The 19480-nt window shown below is 39.4% G+C and overlaps 1 protein-coding gene across 1 annotated transcript; it reads right to left on the reverse strand.

Annotated features, from left to right (window-relative positions):
* Positions 1-1225: 1225 nt before the first annotated feature.
* Positions 1226-1552, reverse strand: LOC128102926 (60S ribosomal protein L37-like). The gene has a single exon (XM_052726847.1). The coding sequence runs from the start codon at positions 1517-1519 to the stop codon at positions 1226-1228; it is 294 nt and encodes a 97-aa protein (XP_052582807.1). The 5' UTR covers positions 1520-1552.
* Between the last annotated feature and the right edge of the window lie 17928 nt (positions 1553-19480).

A 19480-nucleotide genomic window follows, 5' to 3' on the forward strand; every position in this document is an offset into this window, starting at 1 on the left:
GACAGGGAGATAGACACATCAAGCCTGGGCCACTGAGCCAACCCCCACAGTCAGTACATGCTAGGCCAGCCAGCCTCCACAGCAGCTCAAGGACAAAGCCTGGGATTTTTCCAGGCCTGCCCCAAAATGGATAACCCCCAACTAACCCTAGCCAGTTAAAAGTTACTAACATGATTGCCACTCATACAAACCAAGAACCTGAATGAACAAAGAACCTGTGGAGAAGCCACAAGTGACCTCCAATCTCTTCTATTCCTCCATTCAAAATGTCTGAGATCCATTCTCAGCCCTGCCTTACTATGTCCTGTCTCCTATCTGTCCTCAGTCCTCCAGACCTCTATGGTTAATTTTGATCAGCTAGTAGCTAGCTGTGCTCTCTGACTCAAAGCAAGATTTATTTTTAGAATGCAATCAAAATAACACACAACATTTCCCCACCTTTTTTTGTTTAAATAAAAGGAAGGTTTTAACTCTAATATAGTAAAACTATACAATAAGAACAATTACCAGGTAAGGATTACTGTAAGATGAATTGCTAAATGGTCTTATTAATAAAAACCCAGATCCAGATATTGGAGTGAAATACTGAGAGATCAAAGAAATAGGACAAACCACAGCAACCTCACCTTGACACCTCAGTCTCCAAAGAGACCTACTTCCTGTATACCCACACTTATATGCCTTTCTGTTTTGCCATCTCATTTCCTCTCTCTGCTCACCTACATCACTTCCTGTCTGTCTGTACAGACCTCCAGACCTTTATGGTTAGTGCTGGGATTAAAGGTATGTACAACCATGCCTGGCTCTGTTCCCAGTGTGGCCTTGAACTCACAGAGATCCAGATGGATCTCTGCCTCCTGAGTGATAGGATTAAAGGCATGGGATACCATTGCTTGACATCTATGTTTAGCATAGTGGTTGGCTTTTTCCTCTGATCCTCAGATAAACTTTATTAGGGTGCACAATATTGGGGAACATAATACATCACCACAAATTACATTCACAATGTCCAGTCCATTTGCATTTGGCAAATTCAGAGAAAATACTCCATTATCTATCATATCTTGGTAAGACCAGAGTTTTTGTAACAAATTTACTTTTTATCCTAACTTGTATTACCCACCCAAAACCATCCTTTTGTGTCTTTCAACCTTATACACTTTACACCTCTTTTTTTTTTTGCTTTTGAAACCAGAACATTTATTTTATGACTGACTGAAATTCCTCAAGATGAACTGGATGCTACAATAGCTGCCCTCTTGGGTTTAGGTGTTGTCCCTTCACGGAATCCATGTCTGAATCTTTGATAGACAATTTTCAGGTGCCTCATCCGCCCAGTCCCAGTAGTGTTTCGGCTCTTAGCCTTGGCACTCCAGTTATACTTTCTCTTGCGCTTGGCCGGGTAGCCACACTTGCTACAGGCCAACTTCTGAAGGTGGTAGGCCTTAGAGCCACAGCGGCAGCAAAGCGTGTGAGTCTTATTGCGACGCTTTCCAAAGGATGATGTTCCTTTCGTCATCTTGCTTCTGCCGCGGAGGCCAAAGAGACCGGGAGAGCCACTTTACACCTCTTTTGTGAGTTTCTTTTCTGAATTTGGTAACAAGGAAAACTGTAACTATAACTATTTAGTCTTCAAATCCATCAGAGACCCAAGAAGGATATAATATTACCCAAGTAAACAGAAAATTCAGAGTGAACAACTTCTTAAAGTAAGAAATGACAGAAGCAGCTGGCTGCCTGGCCAGTTACCCAACATTCCTCTGCAGTGTTGGGACATCCATCTTGGCCTACAGGCCTAGAATATCTGATAGACTTTTCTGTGAAGCAGGAAATTTGAAGGATTGTCCTGCCTTGTCTTGGCAAAGTTTGGCAGTTGCTTTCTTTTGTGTCCTGCTTGTCCAATTTGGAGGGCATACTGTCAGCAGTTGAGGGAAGGGCAGTTTCTTGCCCAGTGGTTAACTTTTGCCACAAAAAGTAAACTCCATATGGAGTTTCTTCTATGCCCATCATCTTCTCTGAAGTAGATTGGTGGTACTAGGAGCAGACATGTCTCATAGTCATAAAAATACCTATGTTATTAAAAACATCTTAAATGCTATATTCTGTGGATGTCTGAAGTGTTTGAAGACCACCTGTCTATCAATATGTCTCTGTTTGACCTTGAAAACATACCTAACATGACTAAAAGTTTGATTGTAATAGTTGACTAACTACTAACCTGCATTTCTTTATTATCCTAAGTAGTTGGTAATAATAACTTTCAAGGACTAGAAATTTATATTACATTGTTAAATGAGCTGCATAGGTACAATACCTTAAACAAGAGTAGAAACATATGTACAGTATAACAAAAATAACCTTAAACTTGTATCAATATACAAAAATCCATACCAATGTAAAGTAAGTAAGACTAGTAGTTGTTTTTTTACTTTAAAAGTAGATTCAACAATCTACCCTTTTATCCTATCATTTCTATATCTGCCCTTTTTCTTTTCAGAATGAGATCCCTGAATTTACTCTCAGCTTTTTTTCCTGACTATTACCCAATAACAACTTGTAAACAACCCCCTACCCTACATCTTGGGAATGTGGGCATCATGTTCTCTAGACTGCTTCCTGTTGTCTGTGGAGTGACATCATCTCTAGGGGACCCTGATAAAATTGAAATAATGGTCAAGTCCTGGGAGAGCTAGCTGTATGGTTTATTGCCAGTCTCTGTGTGATGGGAAAGTGTAGGGCTTATCTGAAATCCTGGCTGAAGTAGTGCATGAGGCTGGACCTTCTCAGCTAACCCCCTTGAAATTGTCCTGAGCAGTTTGTAGTCCAAAGCTAATCTTTGGGTAGTGTTTGTCAGCTTAATGGCATTACCACAATCCAGGTGGAATCATCATTGTGGGGCCCCATCATCCTTTTGGAGACTTCAAAGATCGCTGTTAGGAATGGTCATGGTTCACTGCAGAAAACTTAAACATTTTAAATGTCATATGCAGTAGATCTCAGAGAGGTTAAAGGACCACAATTAATTTAGTATATCCAGAGTACATGAACTTAATTCCTAGTTACCTGATAAAGACTCAAACCAGAAATTATGTACAGAAAGCTAAATGAAGACTTTTTCTAGAAATAGTTAGTACTCTATGTGACCATTAATATCACAGCAGAAATTTTAAATATATATCCATATTAATCTTACAAATTTTGAGATAATACTTATACCTTAAGAAAAGTTTCAAAGAGTCAAACTAAAACCAAAGAGTTATGAGATTAGTGGCAATAGAATAATCCCTTAATTTTGGTTTTTCTTCTGTCCCATATCAGGTGGCCTTTCTGACATGAGACAGAGATTTTGGATTTTCCTTTAACAAGCATGCTTGGGTTTAGGGAAGGAGGGATCCATGTTCCAACTCCAAAGCCAGCTTTAATTTTTAATTGAACTGGGACTACAAAATGACCATTTGCCTTACATGTCTGTAGAGAACAGCAGAAACACACATTTGGGAAGGTTTATGAAATTTTATCTGTTGGAAATGTGCTATACCATTAGGCCAATTTACCTTTTTTCTTGGGACATTTTCTCTGGATGATTCATCCTTTTTCTTCAGATACCTCATTTGTCCAGTGGTCTTCAGATTCCTTAGCTGGTTGCCTTCATTTTCTTGGAAAAACAAAAACAAAACCCTGCCCTAACCCTAACTTTGGAGAGTTTACTTTTTGGCAGGTTGAACTGACCAAATAAAAAGCATTTGTTAGTCTTATAAGTTAGTTTAGATTGAATAGCCACAGTCTGATGAACTATCATCTCTTTTAATCAAGAGGTCTCTCCTGTTCAGATCTAATCTTTATCCATAGCTTTTCTTCTCCTGTGGAAACAAAAGCAAAACCTCTCCCCCAATGTAACAAATATCCTGGTTTCCATTCTGTTGTCAACATATCTTTAAAATATACAGACTGATTCAATTCAGCAGTTTTTTCTCTTATCCAATGTCTCTCTGCAGCTGTTATTCTATCATTAGCACTTAAAAATTTAAAGTTAGCCGGGCGGTGGTGGCGCACGCCTTTAATCCCAGCACTCGGGAGGCAGAGCCAGGCGGATCTCTGTGAGTTCGAGGCCAGCCTGGGCTACCAAGTGAGTCCCAGGAAAGGTGCAAAGCTACACAGAGAAACCCTGTCTCGAAAAACCAAAAAAAAAAAAAAAAAAAAAAATTTAAAGTTAACAAAGCACTGTGCAATTTATCTCTGGGGGCCTTTATTACCCCCTTTCTGTTTATTAAGCATATCTTTTTTATTATAAAGAAATTTTCTATTCATTTTACATACCAACCACAGATCCTCCCTCCTCCCTCTTCCCACTCCCTAGGTTTCCCCCCAAACCTACCCCCCATACCCACCTCCTCCAAGTCAAGGTCTCCCATGGGGAGTCAGCAGAGCCTGGTACATTTAGTTCAGACAGGTCCAAGCCCCTCCTCCCTGCACCAAGGCTGTGCAAGGTGACATACCTTAGGCACTGGGCTCCAAAAAGCCCACTCATGCACCAGGGATGGATTCTGATCCCCCTTCCTAGGGTACCCCCAAACAGTTCAAGCTACTATACAACTGTCTCATGTATCCAAAGGGCTTAGTCCAGTCCCATGGGGGCTCCACAGCTATTGGTCCACAGTTCATGGGTTTCCACTAGTGTGGCTAGTCAACTCTGTATGTTTTCCCATCAGGGTCTCGATGTCCCTTGCTCATAGAATCTCTCCTCTCTCTCATCTACTGGACTCCTGTAGCTCAGTCTGGTGCCCGGCTATGGATCTCTGAATCTGCTTCCATCAGTAACTGGATGAAGGCTCTATAATGACATTTAGGGTATTCACTAATCTGTTTACCAGAGTAGACCAGTTCAGTCACCCTCTCGACTATTGTGAGGAGTCTAAAGTAGGGTCATCTTTGTGGATTCCTGGGAACTTCCCTAGTACCTTGTTTCTTCCTATTCCCGTGATGTCTTAATTTATTATGGTATCCCTTTCCTTGTTCTCCCACTCTGTCCCTCTTCCATCTCAAACCTCCCATTTCCTTATGTTCTCATCACCCATTCTTTGCCCTCCATTGCCCCCCCTCACAGTTTTCTCATGTAGATCTCATTTATTTATCCTTTGCTGGGCTATCTATGTGTCCCTCTTAGGGTCCTCCTTGTTAGCTAGTGTCTCTGGAGTTGTGGGTTGTAGTCTGGTTATCTTTTGCTTTACATCTAGTATCCACTTATGAATGAGTACATACCATGTTTGTCCTTCTGAGTCTGGGTTACCTCACTCAGGAATATTTTCTAGTTCCATCCATTTGCCTGCAAATTTCATGGTATCATTGTTTTTACTGCTGCATAAAACTCCATTGTCTATATGTGCCACATTTTCTTTATCCATTCTTCAGTTGAGGGGCATCTAGGTTGTTTCCACGTTCTGGCTATTACAAATAATGCTGCTGTGAACATAGCTGAGCATGTGTCCTTGTGGTAAGATTGAGCATTCCTTGGGTATATGCTCAAGAGTGGTATCATTGGGTCTTGAGGTAGAGTGATTCCCAATTTTCTGAGAAACCACCATACTGATTTCTAAACTGGCTGTACAAATTTGCATTCCCACCAACAGTGGAGGAGTGTTCCCCTTGCTCCACATCCTCTCCAACATAGGCTGTCATCAGTGTTTTTGATCATAGCCATTCTGACAGGTGTAAGATGGTATCTCAGAGTCATTTTGATTTGCATTTCCTTGATGACTAAGGATGTTAAGCATCCTTAAATGTCTTTTGACCATTTGAGATTCTTCCTTTGAGAATTCTGTTTAGCTGTATAGCCTTTTTTAATTGGATTGTTTGGTATTTTAATGTCTAGTTTTTTGAGTTCTTTATATATTTTGGAGATCAGCCCTCTGTCATGTGGGGTTGGTGAAGATCTTTTCCCATTCTGTAGACTGCCATTTTGTCTTATTGACCATGTCCTTTGCTCTACAAAAGCTTCTCAGTTTTAGGAGGAGGTCCCATTTATTAATTATTGCTCTCAGTGTCTGTGCTACTGGTGTGGTCTCCTGTGCCAGTGTGTTCAAAACTTTCTCTTCTATAAAGTTCAGTGTAACTAGATTTATGTTGAGGCCTTTGATCCATCTGGACTTGAGTGATTTATTTATTGACCAATCAGCAACACATTTGACATACATACCATCCCACAGCACTTCCCCTTTTCTTTTCTTAAAAAGGAAGGTTTTAACCTTTACACATCTCCAAAGTCAGCTTGGTATATTTGGGAATTTGGGTGTAGCTTCTCTTACTACTTCCTGCTGGAGGGGGGTGCTGTATCTTCTGGGGAAACAGAAAATTTTAGGATCATGGAGTAGTCCGTGAGGTTGTATCATCTGAGCCAGTTGCCTTGAAACCATTCTGGGTGTTGGATCATCTGGGCCTTGGTGTCACCTTTCAGGGGGTCTTGGCTGGTCAAACCTGATGTATCTTAATCTGGAACAAATCCATAGCCTCTGGCTTTCTGTGGGAACAAAAGCAGAGCCTCCTTTCCAAAGCAACGTATCCTTACATCCAAATTTTGAAGTCAAGGTACCTTTAAAATATACATTTTGGCATAACTCAACAGCTTTTGCAATCAAATGTTTTTCATCAGTTACGAATATCAAAGAGAACATAATCCAGATTCTGTTTGTCGTAGCCATCTTTACGTGGCTTTTTTTTATATTAGCTTGAGCCTATTGCTTTAAACTGTAGCATTCCAAGACTGAAATGGCAATGTGGCTGCTGTCTCCGCCCACTTCAGCTTCCCAACATGGCAGTGGTACGTTTTCTGCCAGCTCTGGGAGCCATCAACTCTCAGAAATAGTGGGTCTATGCTTCTATCAAAGCAGTGTGTAGCCCAGAAACCTCTTTTTGTTTTGTACTAGCAAAGGCTAAATCCACCACACAGCTTAATGTGCCACTTGCAGAGGCCTCATTCCCGCCATACTGCAGGTCGAGCGCACATGCCAGGAACCCGCCATAGTAGCTCAAACATGCAGGCTGCCGCTAGCTTGAAAGAGACAACTAGGAGCTGTTTTTAGCTCCGTTTTAGAATCTTTTTACTCAGGTTTTAGGTGGAAACTCTTGCCAACACGTTGGGCGCCATTTGTAGCTAAAGTTTTCCTGCCTGACCCACAGTCAGGACAAATCTCTCTCACCTGCCAAGTCCCACAGCCTCTCAGACCCAACCAAGTAAACACAGAGACTTATATTGCTTACAAACTGTATGGCCGTGGCAGGCTTCTTGCTAACTGTTCTTACAGCTTAAATTAATCCATTTCTATAAATCTATACCTTGCCACATGGCTCATGGCTTACTGGCATCTCCACATGCTGTTTGTCATCATGGCGGCTGGCAGTGTCTCTCTCACCTAGCTTCCTGTTCTCTCAATTCTCCTCTCTGTTAGTTCCGCCTATACTTCCTGCCTGGCCGCTGGCCAATCAGTGATTTATTTATTGACCAATCAGCAACACATTTGACATACAGACCATCCCACAGCAATAAAGCACTAGGCAATCTACTTCTAGGAGTCATTGTTAGCTGTTGCTGTTTATTTAGCATATTCTTTAAAGTTTGATTGGATCTTTCTATGACTACTTGGCCTGTGGGATTGTGTGGTATACCTGTAACATGCTTTATATTGTAATAAGCAAAAAAACTGTCTCATTTTATTGGAGACATATGCTGGGACATTGTCTGTCTTAATTTGTACAGGTATTCTCATGATGTCCATAACTTCTAATAGGTGTGTAATCACAGAATCAGCCTTTTCAGAACTCAGAGGAGTTGCCTACTGAAATCCTGAATAGGTGTGAATGGTATGGTGTACATTCTTTAATCTTCCAAATTCTGTGAAATGAAACACATCCATCTGCCAGATTTTATTTCTTTGTATACCTTTTGGATTGCTCCCTGCAGGTAATGGAGTTTGGTTATAGAAGGAACAAGTACGACATTTTCTTATGATATCCTGGACTTATTGCCAAGTGATGGAGAAATCCTTCTTCAAACCTTTGCTATTTACATGGTTTTTCTTATAAAATTCTGAGGCTTCTAGCACATTACCTATTAGTAACTGATCAGTCTCATCATTACCTTATGCTAGAGGACCTGGCAGACCCGTATGGGATCTGATATGTGTTTTATATATATAGGATATTCCCTATTTCTGATTATTTCCTGCAATTGTATGAATACTGAAGTTAATTATGTATTATCAGGAATAAATTCAGCAGTTTCAATATGTAAAACAACTCTCTCTGCACATTGAGAGTCAGTGACTATATTGAGGGGTTCTGTGAAGTTCATCAGTACCATAAGAATGGCATACAGTTCTGCCTTTTGTACAGAGTTGTATGGACTTTGAACCACTTTACTTATGTCTCCTGATTTGTATCCTGCTTTTCTTGATTTATTTGCATTAGTATGGAATGTGAGGACTCCAGAAATTGGCTTTTGTTGTACAATGTGATGAAGGACCCATTCAGTCATCTTTATGAATTCTATTCTCTTGCTTTTGGGATAATGGTTGTTATCTCTCCCAAAAAGTTACTGCAGGTTCTCTGCCAGTATTCATTGTATTTCCATAGTGATGACATTTCCTCATTAGTTAAAGGTACTACAATTTCTGCTGGATCCATTCCTGTCAGCTGGCAAAGTCTTAATTTACCTTTTTGAATCAAATCAGAGATCTTTTCTATATAAGTCTTTAACTTCTTATTTGGTTTACATGATAGAAATATCCATTCCAACATAATATCTTCCCTCTACATCAAAATACCTGTGATGGAGTATCTGGAGGGGAGTATGACAAGAATGCATTTAAGTTCTGGATTCACATGATCCACATGTGCTTCTCAAATTGTCTTTTCTACTAGAGCCAATTCCTTCTCAGCTTCGGCTGATAACTTTCTTGGACTATTTAATTCTTTGCCCTCTTTTAGAGTATTAGCCAATTTTTGTAGTCCATCTTTGGGTATTCCCATGATATCCAGTAAGTTGGAAATGCTTCTAACAACTTTTGGAAATAATTAAGAGTCTTCAATTGATCTCCCCTTAGTTGTACCTTTTGGGGTCTAATTTTTTGTAGCTCTAACTTATATCCTAAGTAATTAATAGAATCTCTGTATTTTTTCTTCAGGAGCAATTTGCAGTCCCCAGTGAGGCAAAACTTTTTTACTTCTTTAAAAATGCTTTCTAATGTGTCTAACTTTGGATCAGCTAATATGATAAATTATGGATTGTGGAAACTTCACACGAATTATCTCCAATGGTATTTGTACAAAGTATTGGCACAATGTAGGGCTGTTTAACATTTCCTGTGGGAGGACTTTCCATTGATATCTCTTGACTTGGTGGGAATTGTTATAATTAAGTACAAATTTTTCTCTATCACTTTCTTGCAAGGGTATGGTAAAGAAACAGTCTTTTAAGTCAATAACTATTATAGGCCATTCTTTGGGTAGCAGAGAGGGCAGAGGCATCACAGTTTGTAGGGAGCCCATCAGCTGAATTACTTTATTAATAGTAAGCATGCCACAGCAGCCACAGAGGAGGCTGAGGGTGGAAGCTACCCAGGCCTTTGGAGTTTGCCTCACATGACACAGATCTGTCAGCATTCTCCAATTACCAGACTTTTTAAAACTAACAAATACAGGAGAATTCTAAGGGCTGGTAGATGTGTTGAGCATTTAACTGCTCTTGAACCAGCTGTTCTAAAGCTTGTAGCTTCTCTTTTATCAAAGGCCATTGTCCAACACAGACAGGTTTATTAGTTAGCCATTTTAAAGGTAAGGCAGTTGGTACTTCTGAGAGTTCAACAGCAGTTGTGCTCTGTTTATATACAGCCTGAATGGTTGGTGACTGTTTTTTATAGAGTGTTATATTGTTCCTAGAAACATGCATTGGCCTGTATTCCTTTTTTGAGAGTGTAGGAATTTTAATATGGGTTTTCCACTGTTGTAACAGGTCTTGGCCCCAAAGATTTACTGCTACATTTGCTACATATGGCTTTAACCTTCCTCTCTGTCCCTCTGGCCCTATGCATTCAACCCATCTCAAACTCTGTTTTATCTGAGACAGGGTTCCAATCCCTAGAAACTGGATAGCTACCTCTTGAAGAAGGGCAGGAATTTTAAAAGAGATAGGGGAGAAGAGACAGGGAAGTGTGGTAAGTGTGGAAAGCATGCCACAGCAGCCACAGAGGAGGCTGAGAGTGGAAGCTACCCAGGCCTTTGGAGTTTGCCTCACATGAGCACCAGATATTGGTGGAAATATTAAGGCAACTCCATGTAGTTAAAAGGGAGGTTTATTTGGAGGTTTTACTTACAACAAGTAAAGGGATAGGTTATAGGGTCCAGGAGAGGTGAAGTACAGTCCAGTGGTGTTTTCTGGAGAACTCTACTCAGTCTACCATCCAACATCCAGGATTACCAGGAACCAAGAGAGCTGGCACATCCAAATCTCAGGTCTTAAGGGCTCCCATCTAGGTCCCGCCTCAAGGGCAGGCCATAGGTAGGTGTGACAGTTACCAGAAACCTTGCTGGGGGTAGTACTTCCCGGTCAAAGCTGGAACAGCTACCCACTACAATGACCTGATGATTCTCTGGATTTCCTCATTGTCTGTTGTTATGTCTCCCTTTTCATTTCTGATTTTGTTAATTTGGATTCTCTCTCTCTCTCTCTCTCTCTCTCTCTCTCTCTCTCTCTCTCTCTCTCTCTCTGTCTTTTGGTTAGTTTGGATAAGGGCTTGTCTATCTTGTTGATTTTCTCAAAGAACCAATTCTTTGTTTTATTGATTCTTTGTATTGTTCTCCTTTTTTCTATTTTATTGATTTCAGCCCTCAATTTTATTATTTCTTGTCATATATTCCTCCTGAGTGAGTTTACTTCTTTTTCCTCTGGAGCTTTCAGTTGTGATGTTAAGCCACTAGTGTGAGATTTCTCCATCTTCTTTATGTGGACATTTAGTGCTATGAATTTTTCTCTAGCATGGCTTTCTTAGTGTCTCATAAGTTTGAGTATGTTGTACATTCATTTTCATTGAATTCTAAGAAATCTTTAATTTCTTTATTTCTTCCTTGACTTATTGGTGATTCAGTTTGGCATTATTCAGTTTCCATGAGATTGTAGGCTTTCTGTAATTTTTGTTGTTGTTGAAATCTAATATTAAGCCATGGTGGTCTGACAAGATACAGGAGATTATTCCAATTTTTTGTGTCTGTTGAGATTTGCTTTGTGACTGAGCATGTGGTCAATTTTCGAGAACGTTCCATGGGGTGCTGAAGAGAAGGTATATTCTTTTGTGTTAGGGTGGAATATTCTGTAGATGTTCTATTAAGTCCATTTGAGTCATAATGTCTGTTATTTCCCTTATTTTTCTGTTAAGTTTCTGTCTGGCAGATCTGTCCATTGGTGAGAATGGGGTGTTGAAGTCTCCCACTACTAGTGTATCAGGTTTGATGTGCAATTTAAGCTTTAGTAATGTTTCTTTTACATGTGTGGGTGCTCCTGTATTGGGGGCATAAATGTTCAGAATTGAGACTTCATCTTGATGGATTTCCCCCATTATAAGCATGCATTGTCCTTTCTGATTTCTTTCAATTGATTTTAGTTTGAAGTCTATTTTATTAGATATTAGGATAGCTACTCCAGCTTGCTTCTTAAGTCCATTTAATTGAAAAGTGTTTTCCCAGCCTTTTATTCTGAGATAGTGTCTGTCTTTGAAGTTGAGATTATTTCTTGTATGCAGCAGGATAGATCTAGTTTTTGTATCCATTATGTTAGCCTGTGTCTTTTTATAGGTAAATTGAGACCATTGACATTAATAGACCAGTGATTGTTAATTCCTGTTATTTTTTGGTGGTAGTGTTGTATGTTTCCCTTCTTTGGTATTTGTTGGTGTGGGATTCTCTTTTGCCTGTGTTTTCATAGGTGTATCTAACTTCCTTAGGTTGGATTTTTCCTTCTAGTGCTTTCTGTAGGGCTGGGTTTATGGAAAGATATTGTTTAAATCTGGTTTTATCATGGAATATTTTGTTTACTCCAACTATGATGATTGAGAGTTTTGCTGGGTATAATAGTCTGGGTTGGCATCCATGGTCTCTTAGTGTCTGTATAATGTCTGTCCAAGACCTTCTGGCTTTTAGAGTCTCCATTGAGAAGTCAGATGTTATTCTTATGGGTCTGCCTTTATATGTTACTTGGCCTTTTTCCTTTGCAGCTCTAAATATTTTTCTTTATTCTGTATGTTTAGTAATTTAACTATTATGTGGTAAGGGGATATTTTTTTATTCAGTCTATTTGGTGTTCTGTAAGTTTCTTGTATCTTTATAGGCATTTCCTTCTTTAGGTTGGGAAAGTTTTCTTCTATGATTTTGTTGAATATATTTTCTGTGTCTTTGAGTTGGTATTCTTCTCCTTCTTCTATTTCTATTATTCTTAGATTTGGTCTTTTCATGGTGTCCCAAATTTCCTGGATGTTTTGTTGGCTTTACTATTTTCTTTGACTGATGAATCTATTTCCTCTATCATATCTTCCATGTCAGAGATTCTCTCTTCCATCTCTTGCATTCTGTTGGTTATGTTTGCATCTGCAGTTGCTGTTTCTTTACTCAGATTTTTTATTTCCAGCATTCCCTCTGTTTGTGTCTTTCTTATTGTCTCGATTTCAGTTTTCAAATCTTGAACTGTTTCCTTCACCTGTTTAATTGCTTTTGCTTGGCTTTCTTTAAGGGACTTATTGATTTCTTCCAATTTTTTGTTTCTTTTCCTCAAATTCTTTAAGGGAATTTTTCATTTTCTCTTTAAAGGCCTCTATCATCTTCTTAAAGTTATTTTAAGGTCTATTTCTTTTGTTTCTTCTGCATTGGGATGTTCAGGTCTTGCTGATGTAGAACCACTAGATTCTGATGGAACAATATTAGTCTTTATGTTGTTGACTGCATTTGTGCACTGGCATCTACTCATCTCTTTCTCCACTCAGTGCAAGTGGTTTCTGTGTCTGAGGGAGCCTTTCTTGGTCCAATCAATACTCTTGTTCCAATGGGAGCTCTTGGTCTAATTGGTGCTGATGGACTCTTTGTCTCAGGAAGCAGCTCTTAGTCCAATCAGTGCTGGTGGGCTCTGTCTCAGGGAGTTGCTACAGTCTTTGAGGGTGGGTGAATTTGGGAGGGGTGGGGCTTGTGGGTTACAGGGTCTGGTGAGAAATGGTAGTAGTCAGACCTGTCTTCAGGAGGCCTGTCTATGGGCCTGAAACTGGGACTGCAGTGGGTGGTGGTGTGGGGACCAGGGTTGTATCCCTGGGCCCAAAGCCTAGAGGCTGGGGTGTTCAGCTATGAGGACAAAGACACCTCTTAGTCCAATTGGTGCTGGTGGGCTCACTTTTAAGTATATCTTTTAGAGTGTGATTAGATCTTTTAGAGTGTAAATTAGATTATATTTCTTTCTATATCTGCTTGCCCTGTAGGATTTTGTGGTATACCTGTAATGTGCTTTATGTTGCAATATGCTAGAGACACATGCTGGAACATTGTCAGTCTTAATCTGTACAGGTATCCCCATGATGACCATAACCTCTAATAAATGTGTAATTACAGAATAAACCTTCTCAGAACTCAAAGCAGTTGTCCATTGAAAATCATGAATATGTATCTATGGTATGGAGTACATATTTTTTAATTTTCCAAACTCTGTAAAATGAAACACATCCATTTGTCAAATTTCATTCCTTTGGGTACCTTTTGGGTTACTTCTTGCAGGTAGTGGAGTTTGGTTATACAGAGAACAAGTAGGACATTTCCTTATAATTTGCTTGGCTTGTTGCCAAGTAATAGAAGAATCGTTCTTCAAACCTTGATTATTATCATGGAGTTTCTTATGAAATTCTGAGACTTCTAGCACATTTCTAACCAATAGTTGTTCTATTTCAACATTACCTTGTGATTGAGGGCCTGGTGGAACCCTATGGGATCAGATATGTGTTATATACAAGTGATGATTTCTATTTCTGATTATTTCTTGTAATTGAATAAATACCAAAGTTAATTCTGAATCATCTGGAATAAGTTCAGCAGTGTCAATGTGTAAAACAACTCTTTTTGCATACTGAGAGTCAGTAACTATGTTAAGAGTCTCTGTAAAATCTAATAATACATGAGAACAGCATATAATTTTGATTTTTGAACAGAATTATAAGGGCTTTGAGTCATTTTACTTAAATTTCCTGACTGATAACCAGCCTTTCCTGATTTGTTTGCATCAGTACAGAATGTAGGAGCTCCAGAAATTGGTGTTCCTCATACAGTGTGAGAAAGGATCCAATCAGTTCTCTTTATAAACTGAAGTCTCTTGCTTTTGGGATATTTGTTGCTAATCTCTCCCCCAAAATTACTGAAAACTCTTTGCCAATGTTCATTTTCTGTCCATAATGAGGAAATTTCAGCATTACTAAAAGGAACCACAATTTCTGCTGGGTCTATGCTTGCTAATTGATGAGGTCTACATTTTCCCTTCAGAATCAATTCAGACACCTTTTCTACATAAGTCTTTAACTTTTCACTCTCTGTGATAAAACTATCTTCTCTCTGCATTAGAATTCCAGTAGGAGAATGTGTTGAAGGTAAAATAATCAGAATATAATCAAGCTGAGGTTTCAGACAATCCACATGTGCATCCTATAATTTCTTTTCTACCAAAGCCAATTCTCTCAGCCTCAGCTGATAATTTTCTTGGACTATTTAAGTCCTTATTATCTTGTAATGTTTGAATAAATGACTTAGTTCTTGAGTTGTTAATCCAATAGTGGGTCATAGCCAGTTACTATCTCCCAGCAATTTTTGAAAATCATTAAGCATTTGTAGTTGATCTCTTCTGATTTGTACTTTCTGTGGTTGAATTTTTTTGTAAACCTATCTTATATCCTAGGTAATTAATAGACTCTCCTCTTTGTATTTTTTCAGGAATAATTTGTAATCCCCAAAAAGGTAAAATTTTCTTTATTTCTTTAAACATTTTCTCTAAGGTATCTGCATCTGAATCAGCTAGTAAGATATCATCCATGTAATGGTAAATTTTAGATTGAGGGAACTGATTACAAATTATTTCCAATGACTGTTGTACAAAATAGTAACACAAGGTATTGCTATTTAGCATCCCTTGTGGATGAACTTTCCACTGATACCTTTGAAGAGGCTGGGATTTATTACAAGCGGGCACTGTGAAGGCAAATTTTTCTCTATTCTGTTTTTCCAAAGGTATAGTAATAAAGCAGTCTTCTAAATCAATCAGTATAATAGACCATCCTTTAAGTAATAGAGAAGACAAGGGAATTCCAGACTGTAAAGAGCTCATTGACTGAATCACCGTATTAATATCTCTTAGGTATTTTACCATTCTCCATTTCCATTAAAAAGATTTCTTTTTAATGACAAATACTAAAGAATATGGGGGCCCACAGAGGCTCCCTAGTAAGGCCTTACTCAAGGTCAGAGGATCTAAACTTGCTTTACCCAGCAGGGCTGCATAATGGGATAATTTGGCCAGGGGTCTGGTTACCAGGTGTTTTGAAGAGTCTACACTTGGCTGTACATTGTACTTTGACCTTAAAAGGGGGAAGTCTTTTGCCTCTCCCCTTGGTAGTATATAAAAGCCCATTAAAATAAAACTCTGGGTGGCTGAGTATTAGCCCAGGGCTCTCTGGAAGCTATCCTGTGTCTCTATCTTTCTTGTTGTCTCTACCTATATTTCTGTTTAATACTTCCTCATTCTTCTTTCCTTCTCCAAGAACCCTTCAACAGATCAGAGCTTGACTCCAATAGGAGAATTCCAAGGACTGGTTGATTCTTTAATATATTGAGCATTTAGCTGCTCCTGTACCAGCTGTTCTAATCCCTGTAATTTTTCTGATGTTTCATCCAGACAGTTTTGTCAGTCAACCATTTTAAAGGTAAGGCTGTTGGTACCTTTGAGAGATCAGCAACTCTTGTGCCCTCTTTATGTACAACCTGAATGGTCAGTGACTATTCTTTATGATACCTTTTAATATTTTTCTCAGAAGCATAAATTAGCTTATGGTTTGTTTTTGAGATTGGAGAAATGTAATTGAAGCATTGGAATCTGGGTATTCCATTGTTGTAACAAATCATGTTCCCATAAATCCATTTCTATGTTAGCCACACATGGCTTTCATTTTCCTCTCTGTCCTTCCAGCCCTATACATTTGCCCCATCTTGCAGTTTGTTTTGCCTGAAATAAAGTTCCGGTCCCTAAAAGCTGAACATCCTGAAAAGGCCAATATTGATGGCAAGATTTTGGTGCAATTATTGGTATACCTGCCCCCGTGTCTACCATTCTCTCAATTACATTTGTATTTTTAACTTTGGTCTTTGACCATTTATGGAAGTTTGCCAAAATATCTGCTTTATGGTTTCTCCTGAAATTTTTGTTTTATCTTCTAAAGCTGTTCTTTCATTCAGAGCAGTATGGTTTTTCATAACAGGTATTAAATCTTTTAATTGCACTGTGGAGGAGTTTCCCTGATGCTGACAGGGAATGATTGAACCAAATTTGACATGGGGGCCTGCAAGAGGCCCCCCCCATGGTATTTCCCAACAGCAAAGGGGGTTACCTTGCCTATTCCATGTTGATCTGCATTCATTAGTTCAGTGTTGGCCTTTGCCACACCTTCTGCATATTCCAGAAAGCTGGGGCCTTCTGTTTGGATTCTCTCTAAAAAAAATATTGTTCCTAGGAATGCCTTGTCTACAATTGTTTTTCAGTTGACCTGGTTTACCACAATTAAAACATCCAACCTTTTGACTTTTCTTAAAATTTTTAGAAGTCACTTTTCCTATCCAAGTATCATCATAAGGGTGAGATCTAACAACAGCTGTATTTTTAATCCATTCATCTGTGGGTGCAGATGTTGCCTTTAAAGGCCCAGTCACCCTTTTACATTAGCATTTTCAAAAACCAAAGATTAAATTAATATTTGTCTAACTTCTGGATCTGATATCATTCTATTTACAGCTGAAGTCAATCTTTATAAAAAGTCAGTGAAGGCTTCTTTGGGCCTTGTGTAACATTAGTAAATGGCTAAGTCCTCTTTCCTGATTCTTCAGTCTTGTCTCAAGTATTTAAAGCAGCTGTATGGCATAGGGCCAAGGTGTGATCATCAAATGTAATCTGTCTTTGCACATCATCATAATGGTCCTCACTGAAGATTTGATCTTGGGAAATCTCATAACCTCTATCCCTACCTCGTTGTTTGATGACCCTAGCTTCATCTTTCCACCAGGTTCTCCACTGTAACTGAGGACCAGCTTCTAATACTGCTCTAACTAAATCTTTCCAGTCTTGTGGAATAATTCTGTTCAGAGTGGCCCATGAATTTAACATCTGCTTCACAAAAAGTGAATGCATACCATATAAAACTGTTGCTTCCTTAAATCTCTTCAAATCTAACATTTCTATAGGATCCTAGTTAACTTCTGAATAGCCTTGGAGATGTCTATCATCTGGTGGTCATTCTTGAGTGGAAATTGGATAAATTAAGGTTGGTTTTCTAATGACATTGGGCCTCTCCTCTTCAGTTTCATAATGCAATGGTGTGGTAACTTCTGCTTTAAACTCCTCTGTTTGTGAATATTTTTCTTAGTTTCATCAGCCTGCCTTTCTAAGGATTTTATCTTATCAGTCCATTTTTCATATTTGGCACCCATATCAAACAAGTTTTTAAGGGATAAAACAAGAGTTACCAAAATGATAATGATTATAATTGACATTACCTCAATCCCAGCTAAGTTGATTATCCCTTCATTTAATTGTTTTATTTCAAAACATCTATTGTGGGACTATGCAGAGACCTAACTCCATGCATCATAATATTATTTCCCATTTTTTATGTGGGGAACACCCCCCATCTTTTTGTTTTGTTTTGGTTTTGGTTTTTGGTTTTTCAAGACAGAGTTTCTCTGTGTAGCTTTAGTACCTTTCCTGGAACTTACTCTGTAGCCCAGGCTGGCCTCAAACTCACAGAGATCTGCTTGCCTCTGCCTCCCAAGTGCTGGGATTAAAGGCGTGTGCCACCACTGCCTGGCCTTTTTTTTATTCTCTTTTTTTTTCTTTTAAATCTAATTCCCCTCTTTAAGAATTCCCAGTTGTCTCACCAGCTCTGCTGACGACGATAGTGAAGTATGAGTCTGACTGTCACTGCATAGCACAGTTGAGCAGAGAACACAGGTGTTGCAGAGCCTTGCTGAGGGCTGCTGCAACTGCTCACCTGTAGCTGCGAGCTGAACGTGTGTCCCGGTTGCAACAATAGAAGCCTGAGCTCCTGTTGAGGACACTAACCTGTTGTGGTAGCAACCCAAGGAGGGCGACAGGGGAAGTCTGGAACCCACAAGGAGAAGGAGCCAGCTGTCTGAAAAGCAGACATAGGATGACTTGTGGAAGAAGCACATGTGGTGGGAGCTGCCTGAAGGCAGAGCCAGCCAATTGTGGGTAGCTAACTCTGTTTGGAGCCCAGGCACCTCTGGAGTTTGGGTTCTGTGGAGTTTGGGCAGCAGCTGGAGGCTGTTGTAGAGAGACTGCAACAGGAAAATCCCAGGCTCACTCAGAGGGCTTGGGGCAAGGAAGGAGGAGCCAGTCGGAGGCACAGTTGTGGCTCTAGCTGATGCAGCTCCTATTGGCCGCAAAGCCAGGGGCCAGCAGCTATCTCCTGATTTTGTCCCCCAAGTTGGATGCCAGGTGATGTGTTTATCTAATTATTTTAACAATAAAAAATTGGGAGTCATATATTGGAGTAAGAACCTGAATGATCAGAGAAGCTTCAGAGAAGCCACCAGTGACCTCCTATCTTTTCCATTCTTCCATCCAAAAGGGCTGAGATCCTCTCTCAGCCCCTTCTTACTACTTCCTGTTTCCTATCTGTCCTCCAAGCCTCTATGGTTAATTTTGGTTAGCTAGCTCTGCCCTCTGACTCAAAGCAAGCTTTATTGTCAGAATGCCATCAAAATATCACATAACGCACAAGCTTCATGTGGTATGACTTCCCTAGCTGGCAAGTAGTGCATATATGGCATGTGGTTACCTGCATGGTTGATCCATGGCTACTTGCATAGTGAGGGCCCTCTTGTGATATGCTGAATATGCTATCCAGTCACAATAGAAACTACTTCTGTCTTTGGCTACTTTCTGCTGTAAGTCCTATAAAAAGCTGCTAGGCAAACAGTATTTCCCTCTACCTTGTTTTTCTCTCAGGAATTTTGTCTTCTTTCTGGAGTGCTACTTTCTATCATAAATTTTAAGAAATATTTTTTAAATATTTTAATATGTATGGGCATTTTGCTTACATGTATGTATGTATGCCACATGTGAGTGTCGTGACTATGGACATCAGAAAAGTGTGTCAGATCACCTGGAACTGGAGTCCCAGATGTTTGTGAG

Source organism: Peromyscus californicus, unplaced genomic scaffold (genome assembly GCF_007827085.1).
Source record: "Peromyscus californicus insignis strain IS unplaced genomic scaffold, ASM782708v3 Scaffold_8__1_contigs__length_139910024, whole genome shotgun sequence".
Classification (NCBI taxonomy): Eukaryota; Metazoa; Chordata; class Mammalia; order Rodentia; family Cricetidae; genus Peromyscus; species Peromyscus californicus.

Coding starts and splice junctions, on each gene's coding strand:
- LOC128102926 (XM_052726847.1), bottom strand. CDS start 1,519: ATGACGAAAGGAACATCATCCTTTGGAAAGCGTCGCAATAAGACTCAC.